Source organism: Sebastes fasciatus, chromosome 3 (genome assembly GCF_043250625.1).
Source record: "Sebastes fasciatus isolate fSebFas1 chromosome 3, fSebFas1.pri, whole genome shotgun sequence".
Classification (NCBI taxonomy): Eukaryota; Metazoa; Chordata; class Actinopteri; order Perciformes; family Sebastidae; genus Sebastes; species Sebastes fasciatus.
Window position 1 is genome coordinate 14,102,904 of NC_133797.1, and position 14,174 is coordinate 14,117,077.

The following is a 14,174-nucleotide window of genomic DNA, read 5'->3' on the forward strand; positions in this document are numbered from 1 at the left end:
CCCAGAACTGGGGGAAACCTTACTGCAATATTTACAGTGTACCTTCAAGATCAAATTGATCCTATAGGAAACAATGTAAAGCATGACATTTCTTCAAATTAGGGAACCATCTTTGATCAACTACACATACTTCAATATCTTTTTCCATCTTTGTCCTGTTCTCAAGGTGCGTGTGGATCTGATTGAGAAGGAGCACGTGTGCAGCGCAGCTTCTAAGCGTGGGAAGTATCGTCAGGAGGTCAAAATTGGGCCCCAAACTACACGATCTGTACCCTTCATCATTATTCCCATGAAAGACGGACAATACAGCATTGAGGTCAAAGCAGCTGTTAAAGATTCGTCGCTCCATGACGGAATCATGAAGATGCTGCGGGTGGTGGTAAGAGAAACGGGAAACGAACAGCGATCTCCTGTGTTAAAGTCAGTATAGGGAAACAGACATCTTTTGAGGCGTAACGTTGATGCAAATGTATACTGTATCAGCTTTTCAACATAAACTGTAAATAAGAGAGACAGTTAACAAGCAAGCCGTATTGTATTTCGTTACACACCAGCAGATAACGATTACTCAAAAACAGTTGTTGATTTCTAACCTTTGTCCTAACTGTTGCTTTTCCAGCCTGAAGGGGTGCTGGTTAAATCTCCTCAGATTATAACTCTAGACCCCACTAAAAAAGGTGTCGGTGAGTTTACACATTAAACAGCTACATCATATAGTAATTTGCTAATATTACATTTTTATCACTTGATAATTGATCCCCCAACTTGCCCAATGTTTATCCTTTTAGATGGTAAACAAGAAGAAACTCTCAACAGTGGAATTCCTAGGAATGATTTGGTTCCAAACACACCTACGATCACACAGATCTCTGTGACAGGTGAGATGTGATGATATATTCGGGCACATTATGCGATATAGTGCCAGTTACAATGAACTTTGCATTGGTGTAAATTGTTATTGGTCTTATTGGGAAATGAATGACCACCTCTGTTTGTGTTTGTGCATGCAGGGAGAGAACAAGTTGCTTCACTGGTGGAGAACGCCGTTAGTGGGAACTCTATGGGTACTCTGATCTACCAGCCCTCAGGCAACGGAGAGTTGATCATGATCCACATGACCCTGCCTGTCATTGCAGCCACATATTTGGACAAAACCAACCAGTGGGAAGCTGTGGGCTTTCAGAAACGTAACGAAGCCCTCCAACACATCAAGTACGGTAGGCTCACAGATGTGTTTATTAGCACACATGTTAACTCAATAATTACAACGACAACTTTGCAAAGTTAGACTTTACTCAACCGTGGCCACTGCCAGCACATCGACAAAACGTAAAAGTAATACACAACACATGCGCAGTGGGTCACACATGCGCAGTAGGTAACACATGCGCAGTAGGTAACACATGCGCAGTAGGTAACCAAGCACTTAATAAACTCCCCTTTTTCTTTAAAGAAAAACAAACATTACTGTTATTTAAAACCTTCAACATATACACAGGTTTAAAGCTGCAACTTTAACGACAACAGTTTGAGGGTAGAAGTTTTTTTTTGTTGTATAGTCCATTTAGCCTTTAAGTCGGCATACACCTTCACTGAGAGCCCTCAGTAGAACAAGTGCTGATGTCCCCTTCTTAGTCAAGCAGTCAGCAAGCTGCTCCTTGGTAGCTGACCACATGATCTGCTGGATAGTCCCTGAGTGGATGAGCTCCTTGACACTGCTAATTTCGAGTCGAAGTCTCTTTTCGGTGACTGATTTGGTGGACTTAAAAGCATCAAGAAGAGAGTGATTATCTGTTACACACACAATGGGCAAATTGTTACGTGTGCAATCACCTGTGGTAACTTCTGAGTAGAGAGTAGCTAAGAAAACTGCACTGTCGATGCCATCTGCAAGTGCCAAAGTTTCTCCTGCTAAAGTACTTCGGACAACTCTCCTGATCCTCTTTGACTGCCAGCATATAGGTGAGAATCTTCCATTCTCTCCCATCAGCATGACCAGGTGTCCGCCTTGAGTGCCTCCGTCTGGAAGGTTTCCCAATGAGGAATCACTGAACACCACCAGTTTAAGGGAGCTGTCTTTTCCCAAGTGCTGAAACCTCAAGGTCACCTCTTCTGATTTCAGTTTTCTGATAAGTTTGTTTGCCCAGTGCAGAGTCTGAACAGTAGCATTCTTTGTACTGGATGCCAAGATGGATATGTCACACATTATGTGCTAATCCATAAACACACTTCTTCAACTTCCATAGGGTTCCTGTGCTCTGAGCTTCTTGAGGAGGACGGATGTAGACATTACGGGTTAACTCTTTACCCTGTAAAAAGGCTGTTTTAATGTCCATGGAGTTCAGCTGCCATTTCTTTTGACATATTACAGCCATGATCATTTTCAGAGACTGTGAGGCGCATGTAGGTGAGTCTTTTGGGAGCTTCTGAGTGTTCATTTCTTCAAAGCCCCTTGCAACTAATCTAGCTTTAGGTACAACACCATCAGGTGTCTCCTTGAGTGTGCACACCCACCTCGTAGAGATACATTTCTGGCCTTCATCTGTGACCTCCTCAAACACTTCATTCTTTGTCCAGTTGCTGAGTTCAGCGTGTTTGGCAGACATGAAGGCATCATCATTCATAATAAGTATGTCATCTTCATGGCAGTCAGCGCATAACTGAGCATGCTCAGATGGAAGCACCTGAAGATCTTCTACTTGTCCTAGGTCAACTGACCCTGTTGTGGGATTTTTGCAGTGTGTGCGTGGCCACTTCCATTACCTGTTATGTTCTGGTTTCAACAATAGCTTGAACTCAAATGCAGACACCGACTCAATTCTTTTAAAGGTGAACAAAGATAATTTATTTACACAATATTAAATGTTCAATGAACAGGGCTGGAGATCCTGGAGGTCCGAAACGTGACAGTAACACAGTAAATACTTAATTCACGGAACGGGGGGCACGAGGAGGGGGTGTCCAGGAATCCTTCCGGAGGAACAGATGAATCCACAAAAAGCTCCGAGCGGTGGAATGGCGTCGGAGAGTGAATAGGCAGGATTTAACTAAAGCAGGGTTCCAGGTTGAGGAGGAGCAGAGTGTAGGAGTGAGCAGGCAGGTTGGAAGCAGCCACAGCTGGCAGGTGAACAGACCTGAGCACAGAGCAAAAACGAGATGAGTCCAAACAATCCAAAAAAACAAGAGCAACAGCAAAGTCAAGAGCAAATACTAGGGAGCCTGAATTAGTTTAGTACCACTGAGGGCGACGGAACGATCTGGCGATGACTGGCAGGAAAACCGGGGTAGATATACTGCAGGTGTGTGTGATGATTGGATAATTACTGTCAGCTGCTCCAGCAGTGCCTGCCCAGGAGAAGGACGAGGAGGAGGAAGGCCACACCTCCTAACACACTGACACACTAGACAAACCAGGGAAAAACACACAGGAGACAAAAGGGCAGGGAAACAGAGGAAACAAAAGGAAACACTAGACTGCCAAAGTGATATCATGACACTACCTGCATATGTAACTAACTGTCCAATTTTCAGCCTAATTCCTTCACAAGTCGAGATTGAGTGTGTCTGTGAGGCGTCAGATTGTGTTGAGTCTGAAAATCTCAAGCCTTGGGCCAGGAACGGCAGAGATCCCAGCTCAATGTTCTTCAGGTTCAATTTTAATGGTGTCAGAAAGTCAACACAGGTTACTCAAATGAATCACATAATGCTGTACAAGTATTTTGCAAAAAGCAGAGTTTTCATGGTGTTTAATATCAACAGATATAAACACAACCAAAACCCGAGCAGGTCCGGACACGTCTGTCCGGACGCAACTGCCCGCGGTCTTTAGATCATAACCTTATATACTTGGAACAAAGAACTCACCTCCTATTTTCCTGTCATCGTAAATTGTGGTATTCCTCAATTCTACTGGTCTCTGTCTTACTAATCAGCATATGACCTCTGCCATACATATGATCTTGGTACCTCCTCTGCCATACATATGATCTTGGTACCTCCTCTGCCAGATTCCCTGTTTTGGGCCCCCTGCAGCTGCAAGGTTGCTTGGATCAGCATTACATCACTAGAGCTGTGAGTTACAGTGGCCAGTGTGAGTATTACAGCACTGGGATCAATACAGCAGCACTATGATTGTATGCTGTTTCAGTAGTAAAAACAGTGTTATAGGATTAATACTTTTATCATTGTTTATCACATTTTTATATAGTTTAAAAGGGATTGCTTCCTCAATTGACCATGATTACCCCCTTCAGGCTGTATTGGTGTGTGAGGGGGCTCACTGTTATCCTCAGCATCAAGAGATTCATTTGTAGGCATCTCTTCTTCACTTTCATTTTCAGTGTCATAGTTATTCTCATTTGGCCCAGATTCTGTTGAGGCGATATGATTTTCAGTCACTTCCAGCTGATTGTCGATTTCTCCCGGCCCTGCTTGTGAGCCATCTATCTTTCGAAGCCTGGAGTGATGTACGCGAACATAGGTGCCTCCATGCCTCACAAATATCACCACACCATCTTGGCCGATGACCACACCTGGACCTTTCCATTCTGTACAATCCATCCGTTTGTAGTAGACTTTGTCGCCTGTCTCGTATCGGTCATCAATGGGCCGCAGTTGTTTACGAAGTGCTCTTCGGATCCTCTCAGAGCATTCAGCTTCTGTAAATGCTCTTCTTACAGCATGTAATGCTGCGTTGTGCTGGGCTAGCCAGGTATTCATGTTAGTACCCTCTAGAGCTGGTGGCTTATCAGTGAGAACTGAAGGCAGATTTGGGTTCTGTCCGAACACCAGCTGGTAAGGACTATAGCCGTGCACATTGTGCATAGAGTTTTTTGCCATTAATGCCCAGTCTAGGGCTGTCTTCCAGTCACATCCATTGTCTCTTTCACTTTCAACAGGATTTCAGTGAGGGTTTGATTATGCCTTTCCAAAAGCCCATTGCTCCATGGGCTATAAGCTGCAGTTGTCTTCACTTCAATGTTGAAGCTTTCAGCCATGTTTCTCATTTCTTCGTTGTTGAATTCCCCCCCATTGTCACTGAACAGTCTGCGTGGAGGACCATGAACACTTATCAAGCAATGAATGAAGTGTTTCACAATCTCCCTGGGTTTCTTAGTGGTGACAATGCTCCCTGCACTGAAGCGTGTGAAGTGGTCAATGGCGTGCAGGTACCACACTCCTGTCTCTAGCTCATGTAAGTCCACAGCTACAGTTTCATTGTAGGTTGAGGCCATAGGCAAACCTACTGCCGGCTTTTACTTTGGTTTCCTATATCTGATGCATGTCTCACATTTGTTTACAATGTCCTGGAGAATTGTGGTGCATTCATCATCATCATTACCTGAACAGGCCAGTAGTTTTTTCAGTCTGTCGGCTGAAGCATGTCCAAACTGTTTGTGTAGTTTCAACAGAACTTTCTGTTTTTCCTTTGTTGTCATGTTTTCTGTCACAGTGAGAATGTCATCCTCAGTTTGGATCTCGTTTTCATCTGTGTTACTCTCATCTCTTATGTTCACACAATAATGTCCTGAAGATGTCGGTTCAAGTTTCACTGGTTGCTTAAACATAGTGGCTTTGTCATTTTCAATGTCCAAAACAGCACCTGCTCTTTTCAGTGAAGTTTTGCTTAAAAGCAATGGGATATCTACTGGGACAACTTCTGTTTCAATTTTACATTTAGTCTGTCCTATCATAGCTGGAATTTTGACTTTTTTTGTAGAATGAACAATTCTCCCATCACCAAACTTGAATGATCTTACACTCTTTGTGTCCTTCATTTTCAATAACTCACTCTTTGTTAGTCCACTGACGTAATCATCAAGCCATTTTTCTCCACACACAGTTCTGGGGCAAGCTGTGTCAATAACAGCTGATCCTAAGGATTCCACCATGAAGATCTCTGTGTCAGACAATGATTCTTTTGACAACAAAGTAATGTTGCATTCTTCAACATCTGTCAGTCTCTCATCCTCAGTCAATTTTGCATGTTCATTTTTGTGTGGACAGTCCTTTGCCCAGTGATATGTGCTTTGGCAAACTGCACATCTTGATCTTTTTCCATATCTGTCGAGTGGATTTGTGCCCTGAACAGCCGCAGGAAAGTGTGAAGCTGGCTTGCTTTCACGCCTGCCGGTGAAGCGTGTGTAGTAGGCAGAGTCAGCAGAATCAGCAGCATCCCCTCTCACACGCAGCTCACGAGCACCCTCTAGTGGCGTATTATCACCAAAGATCCTCTTCAAGGCTGACTTCATGTTAACAAATGAGAGGCTTGAACAGGCCGTAAGCGCCAACTGTTTGTCTTTAACATTAAGTCCAGCAGTATCTAGTAGCTTGAAAGCCAACACAGCATCTGGAAGCTCCATTTTAAACTTAGTTATTCTGTTGTATCGCCGTTCAAATTTGACAATGTAATCAATCATAGAGACGCCATTTTCTCTCGTGACGCGGTCAAACACTGTGTAGGAGTCGTACTGGCGATCTTTTTCCTCTTTCAAAAACACGAAATCCAGTTTCGTGAGAAGTGTATTCATTCCGTCGTCTTTGTTTAAATCCACTGCGGCGATTTCCAGCGCACTGTCCCTTGCTCTTCCCGTTAGCGACAGGGCAACTGCCAAAGCCTGCTTCTTCTTCTCCAGGTCGGTAACGAGCCTCCAGATTTCGACCTCATTTTTCCAACTGTCGTAGGACTTCTTCTCGTCAAACGCCGGCGGAACTTTGTAATTGCCAGTGGACATCCTCTGCTACCAATGTTAACTCAAAAATTACAACGACAACTTTGCATAGTTAGACTTTACTCAACCGTGGCCACTGCCAGCACATCGACAAAACGTAAAAGTAATACACAACACATGCGCAGTGGGTAACTAAGCACTTAACACACATACCAGAAATGTCATTGATGCCCCTCTGTGTGGGATTTTAAAGTTCCTGACGTGGCAGAAGTGGTATAAAAAAAAGAAAAACAGCACGGTAGACAGCAATGCCTGCGATGCTACCCCTTCCCCACAGATCCAGGCTAGGGACACTGACAATTAATGGTCTGAATGCAACACATAGACTCATACACTTTAGATGCTTTCACCAGGATTGTCTTATACAAACAAAAACGTATGCCGCCAGAATCATTTGAAAAATGCTATAATCACAGGAAAAAAATGTAAGAGGACTCCTCAAACTGGTTTTGTGTTTTTGTTTGTGTCCAGGCTACCAGAGCGAGCTTAACTACCGAAAAAGTGATGGGTCTTATGCTGCGTTTCCCCATCGCCAAAGTAGCACCTGGTGAGGCATTCAAACATCTTTGAACTCATAGTGGTTTCCACATCCTCCTATAACTTAACTTGACTGTGATGACAATATTGTGTATTTCATGGGCATATAAATGAAACTAAACTGCTCCTCTCCTCTCCTGTCTAAGGCTGACAGCCTATGTTGCCAAGGTGTTTGCCATGGCCAAGAGTCTGGTGGCAGTGCAAAGCAAAGACATCTGTGACGCTGTTAAGTTTCTGATTCTCAACACGCAGCAACCTGACGGCTTGTTTAGAGAAGTTGGAGTGGTGTCTAGCGGACAGATGATTGTGCGTTCACGGATTTCATTTACATCAATATTTCATCTTAGTGCTGCAAAAATAGCGAGATGAAAACAATTACATATCATTGACTATAATCTATAATCTCTGTGTGTGCATGTGTAGGGTGATGTGCGCGGCGGAGATTCAGATGCCTCCATGACGGCCTTCTGCGTCATTGCCATGCAGGAGTCACGTACACTATGTACTGCAACTATTAATGTGAGTAACTCATCTGCATACAATGTTTTCTTTTTTTCCCCCCTCACTGCATTTTTTTCTTCATTTACTGACTCCACACTAGTGATGGGCGAAATTGCAAAGTATCATTCTTAACTAGGGTTGTCAATCAATTGAAATATTTAATGCAATTAATCGCATGATTGTCCATAGTTAATCGCGATTAATCACAAATTCATCGCACATTTTTTTATCAGTTCAAAATGCACCTTAAAGGGAGATTTGTCAAGTATTTAATACTCTTATCAACATGGGAGTGGGAAAATATGCTTCTTTATGCAAATGTATGTAAATATTTATTATTTGAAAGCATTTAACAACACAAAACAATGACAGATATTGTCCAGAAACCCTCACAGGTACTGCATTTAGCATAAAAAATATGCTCAAATCATAACATGGCAAACTGCAGCCCAACAGGCAACAACAGCTGTTAGTGTGTCAGTGTGCTGACTTGACTATGACTTGACCCAAACTGCATGTGATTATCATAAAGTGGGCATGTCTGTAAAGGGGAGACTCGTGGGTACCCATAGAACCCATTTTCATTCACATATCTTGAGGTCAGAGGTCAAAAGACCCCTTTGAAAATAGTTATGCCAGTTTTTCCTCGACAAAATTATTATTATATGTTATTTAGCCTCCTTTGCGATAAGCTAGTGTGATATGGTTGGATTCCTGAGGTTTTCTAGTTTCATTTGATGCCAGTATCTTCACTCTAGCTTCAAACTGAGCCCGCTACAACCTACAAATCAGAAGTTGCATTAAACAAATTAGTGGCGTTAAAACAAATTTGAGTGAACGCGTTATCGCGTTAACTTTGACAGCCCTCTTAACACAATCCCATGCTGCTTCAGCAGGTGGACAGACCTGTCATGTCTAGTCACAGTTGCTAAACTAAAATTGGGAAATCGCTGTTCAAGGAGAGGGTTTAGTGAATGGTCAATTGTGCTAAAATGATTCTTTCCAAGAATTTGACACATTCAAATTCAAAACGACATTTGATGCCAACCCTTAGTCTTGTATTTGTATGGAAGCATTAAATCCACACCCCAATAGTAACTGTAACTGACCGCGGCTCAGTCTAGCTCACAAGACACAGAAGAAGGTAAGAGAGGGGACGATCCGGTCTATTGTCCCAGGATCAAATGTTTCCTGAACAGAATGGGATATTTAAAATAGATGGATCACTGTTATCTGGCTCTTCTCCCATTTCTATTAACTTTCTTTTCCTTCTGTCCAGAGTCTGCCAGGAAGTATCGACAAAGCAGTAGCCTATCTGGAAAGGCGTCTGCCCAGCCTCACCAACCCGTATGCTGTTGCCATGACGTCATATGCCCTAGCCAATGAAAACAAACTGAACCGCGAGATCCTCTACAGGTTTGCCTCCCCAGGTATTTCTGTAACATTAAATATTCCAAGATGATGTCTTGGGGAATTGTTAGTAAACTGAGCTTGTTCCAGGTAGAGCATACAGTAGTAATACATAAATATATTTGTGTGTCTTCCTCAGCGTTGTCCCACTGGCCGACACCTAAGGGGCATATTTACACACTGGAGGCCACAGCTTACGCTCTCCTCGCTCTAGTCAAGGCCAAGGTGAGCATGTGCCACATGTGTGCGTTTCACCAGGATGTCCTGCTACAGAAAACATACAACTGAGTCCTCATCCATGCTGCCTCACTAACAGGGTAGAGGGTTTGGAAACAAAGTCAATAAAGCAATGAAATGTTGCTTACAGTAGCTTTTACACTTTTTAAATAACCATATTTGGCAAACATTATTGACCCTTTACATTACTGCTACCACTTCACAGAGCACTTCATGATTATCTCGATAGGTATTTGAAGGCATTCTTTTCTGTCTCACTTGCAATGACTTAGTTATGACATAGTTATAAAAACAAGGGACTGATTTGAACATCCTGCAAGGCATAATCACACAATAATAACACACATTTGACAAAAACAGATTATTTGTGATTGATTGCTTTTATCAGGAAAGTTTCAAGTAGCTGCTGTTTGATGGTGCCATAATAGGAAAAAAATGATTTAGAAACTCTATGGTAGGTTTTGGAAACTTACATGTTACAATCTAAAATGTAACTGTACCAGAATCAGGAGTTCTCTCTATTTTCACAAAAGCTGTTTTATAAATGCAAATGCACAGTTAACCACGGACAATTTCAACCATTTACTTGCCTTCTGTTAATAAAGGCCTATGAAGACGCCAGACCTATTGTGAGATGGTTCAACCAACAGCCGAAGGTGGGCGGAGGCTATGGATCAACTCAGGTAACACAGACCCTTCTCTCCATCTTATGTTTACTTATAACCTGTTTACTGTATGTCTAAGTCTTGTTTTCTCCCCCTCACTCGTTTTCTCTCTAGGCTACCATAATGGTGTACCAGGCTATAGCAGAGTACTGGTCCAGCGCTAGAGAACCAGAGTATGATCTGAATGTGGACATCTTGTTGCCGGGCAGGTTAAGGCCTGACAAGTACAACTTCAACATCAACAACCACTACGCCACCAGAACATCTGAAGTGAGCGCACACACAAACAGACTCCCAGTGGTTCATTAACATCATCAGTCCTGTTGTTTTCTGTATGTTTCTTCTGCTGATCCCTGACTGTGTGTGTGTGTGTGTGTGTTTGTGTGCGTACATAAATTCCTACAGTTCAATGATATAAACCAGAACGTGAAAGTGAATGCCACGGGTTCAGGAGAAGCAACGGTGACAGTAAGTACAATATGTTTTTATATTCTTCTATATATTTATCATCTGTTGATTACTGATGTGTGCTTTTTGAATCTCAGATACCACCAAATACATTTGTATACTAGACAGATGTCTATTAGTTTATCACATATTAAGATGCACTTTTGTCTATGTGACAGATGGTGTCGCTGTATTACGCTATGCCTAAAGAAAAGGAGACTGACTGTCAGAAGTTTAACATGTCAGTGCAGCTCCTCCCAGGTAATTTGGTGCCCTCCTCCTCTTCCTGTTTATTTGTCTTCATTTGTTGTCATTTTATCCGTTTGTTTCTGCCAAGTACCTTATGAGAAAAGACTCAACTAAATACTCAGTTACTCAATACAATGTTTTGCTCCTGCAGAAAAAATTGAAGAGGATGAGAAGATATACAAGCTGAGAATAGAGGTTTTGTAAGTACAATCAAGAAGTCATCCTGACAAGTGTTACAGTAACATGGCTTTATACACAACATGTTCTAACCAGATATGGCCCCTACAACACTTCACTTCTTAAACTCTCTGTTTCCTCATCATTTTAAATTGTCCTGCCTTCTGTGTGTGATTTCCTCGAATCTCAGCTCATTTGAGCTGCTCATTCCCAATCATTTAACCCTCTGAGATCCACAATAGAACCATTTTTGTCTATTTTAGTGGGTTACAGGGGGTCTTTAGGGGGAGATAGCAGGTCAACAGTAGATGTCACACAGAAGTGGTGTACATCATCTGAAAGCTGGGAACCTGAAGATTAATTTGAGATGCAGTTTATTGTGTGTCAAGTTGTTCAAGTCATAAACCAGAAATATGATTTAATTAATTTATTGATTATTCAAAATAAATTGTGAAAGTGTATGAGGGTTTAGAACATTATGATTGGCATCCCCACGCTCTGTTATGTCTCATAAGTTGTTGCAGCAATTGTTGGGTTGATACCATTTGTTACACAGATTTGGTGCTAAATTTAACCATTTTTTTACCACTCGAGAATTGATAAAGATTATCAATAATCCCTCCAAAATACTACATTAAGACACCGAGACCTCGAGGAATACCATACCACATTTGGTATGAAAAACTCTTGACATTTTAGATTTCTGCATGAATTGGATTTTTCTACGATTGGATGGTGAGAACTTCTCTTCTAGAAACTGCTCAGACGCCCCCTTATTGTCAATCTAGCTAGCAAAGCCATCCATCCTCTGAATGCTCTAGGTCTCTAGTTTGTGGTTGTAATGTTTCATGAGGCTGTGATTATCCTAGAGGTCACCACAGGTCATTGTATACAGTGAGGTCAAGTTTCAAAAGATGGTCTCATTACAATGAAATGGCTACTATGGGGACTAACATCATCACACATGAATACAATTGGATCATTGGATCCAAAAGAGATCCACATATGATATCTGTACCTTCACTCTAGCTCTAAAACTCAACCTGCTAGAGTCTCTGAAAGACAGGAAAGTCGGTCGGGATCGCCCGCAAGGGTTAAATTGTATTTGAAACATCATTCTTTCTCTTAATCTTCTTTATGCTGTTATTTAATTATTCTTCTGTCCGTTCTGTGTACAGGTATAAGGACAGGGAGCACGATGCATCAATGTCAATCTTGGATATTGGCTTGCTAACTGGCTTCACGGTTAACACAAAGGACCTGGACTTAGTAAGAACTTACAGATCCACTTATGCCCACATACAGTTCACAAGTCAGTGTTTATGGTTCAGAGAAACAAAATGTTTTTTATGGTTTCGAAAGTTGTCTGACTGTGTGTGTTTGTGTGTAGTTGTCTAAAGGACGTGCTCGCACTATTGCAAAATATGAGATGAACACAGTCCTGTCAGAAAGAGGCTCGCTCATCATCTACCTGGACAAGGTAAGACATCACTGTTTCCTACCTCTATACTTTTCTCTCTGCCTTGTGCTTTGTGTATTTATCTCCATCTCACCTTTGTCCACAGGTTTCTCACACACGACCAGAGGAGATCACTTTTAGGCTCCATCAGAAGATGGAAGTGGGCGTCTTACAACCAGCTGTTGTGTCTGTCTATGAATACTATGACCGTGAGTCTCAGACACACTTAGGAACATATGATGCCTCCATGTACTTTGCTGACAGTGGATGTCCGAGTAGATAACACCATGGATAAGCAGGCATTATTACATTTTCAACGTATTTAATGTGCATTTTCTGATCACACATACCACAAATCTTTCTCTCCCATCGCAGAAACACATTGTGTGAAGTTCTACCATCCAGAGAGGAGAGCTGGACAGCTACTGCGGCTCTGTAGAGGGGATGAATGCACATGTGCTGAAGGTAAACAGGATGATGTCAAACTTGTTAAGTGCTTGGTTACCTACTGCGCATGTGTTACCTACTGCGCATGTGTTACCTACTGCGCATGTGTTACCCACTGCGCATGTGTTACCTACTGCGCATGTGTTAAGGGTATTACTTTAGGATTTGTCGATGTGCTGGCTTTGGCCGCTGTTGTTGATGTCGAGCTCAAGTTTGAGTAAAGTCTAACTATGCAAAGTTGTCGTTGTAATTTTTGAGTTAACATTGGTAGCAGAGGATGTCCGCTGGCAATTACAAAGTTCCGCCGGCGTTTGACGAGAAGAAGTCCTACGACAGTTGGAAAAATGAGGTAGAAATCTGGAGGCTCGTTACCGACTTGGAGAAGAAGCAGGCTTTGACAGTTGCCTTGTCGCTAACGGGAAGAGCGAGGGACAGTGCGCTGGAAATCACCGCAGTGGATTTAAACAAAGATGACGGAATGACTACACTTCTCACGAAACTGGATTCTGTGTTTTTGAAAGTGGAAAAAGATCGCCAGTACGATGCCTCCACAGTGTTTGACCGCGCCATGAGAGAAAATGGCGTCTCTATGGTTGATTACATTGTCGAATTTGAACGGCGATACAACAGAATAACTGAGTTTAAAATGGAGCTTCCAGATGCTGTGTTGGCTTTCAAGCTACTAGATACTGCTGGACTTAATGTTAAAGACAAACAGTTGGCGCTTACGGCCTGTTCAAGCCTCTCATTTGTTAACATGAAGTCAGCCTTGAAGAGGATCTTTGGTGATAATACGCCACTAGAGGGTGCTCGTGAGCTGCGTGTGAGAGGGGATGCTGCTGATTCTGCTGACTCTGCCTACTACACACGCTTCACCGGCAGGCGTGAAAGCAAGCCAGCTTCACACTTTCCTGCGGCTGTTCAGGGCACAAATCCCCTTGACAGATATGGAAAAAGATCAAGATGTGCAGTTTGCCAAAGCACATATCACTGGGCAAAGGACTGTCCACACAAAAAAGAACATGCAAAATTGACTGAGGATGAGAGACTGACAGATGTTGAAGAATGCAACATTACTTTGTTGTCAAAAGAATCATTGTCTGACACAGAGATCTTCATGGTGGAATCCTTAGGATCAGCTGTTATTGACACAGCTTGCACCAGAACTGTGTGTGGAGAAAAATGGCTTGATGATTACGTCAGTGGACTAACAAAGAGTGAGTTATTGAAAATGAAGGACACAAAGAGTGTAAGATCATTCAAGTTTGGTGATGGGAGAATTGTTCATTCTACAAAAAAAGTCAAAATTCCAGC

At 42.4% G+C, this 14,174-nt stretch overlaps 1 protein-coding gene across 1 annotated transcript in view; it reads left to right on the forward strand.

Moving 5' to 3' along the window:
- LOC141765162 (complement C3-like) overlaps nt 1-14,174 on the forward strand; it is a 31,633-nt gene that overhangs the window by 11,857 nt on the left and 5,602 nt on the right. Inside the window, exons 22-39 of the mRNA XM_074631152.1 lie at nt 167-379; nt 620-683; nt 789-878; nt 1,011-1,217; nt 7,203-7,278; nt 7,415-7,574; nt 7,692-7,787; nt 9,049-9,199; nt 9,319-9,404; nt 10,022-10,099; nt 10,196-10,351; nt 10,487-10,549; nt 10,708-10,789; nt 10,929-10,977; nt 12,133-12,223; nt 12,345-12,434; nt 12,520-12,622; nt 12,789-12,878. Of these exons, the coding sequence (XP_074487253.1) occupies nt 167-379; nt 620-683; nt 789-878; nt 1,011-1,217; nt 7,203-7,278; nt 7,415-7,574; nt 7,692-7,787; nt 9,049-9,199; nt 9,319-9,404; nt 10,022-10,099; nt 10,196-10,351; nt 10,487-10,549; nt 10,708-10,789; nt 10,929-10,977; nt 12,133-12,223; nt 12,345-12,434; nt 12,520-12,622; nt 12,789-12,878 (1,945 nt within the window). The remainder of the gene's footprint in view (nt 1-166; nt 380-619; nt 684-788; nt 879-1,010; nt 1,218-7,202; nt 7,279-7,414; nt 7,575-7,691; nt 7,788-9,048; nt 9,200-9,318; nt 9,405-10,021; nt 10,100-10,195; nt 10,352-10,486; nt 10,550-10,707; nt 10,790-10,928; nt 10,978-12,132; nt 12,224-12,344; nt 12,435-12,519; nt 12,623-12,788; nt 12,879-14,174) is intronic.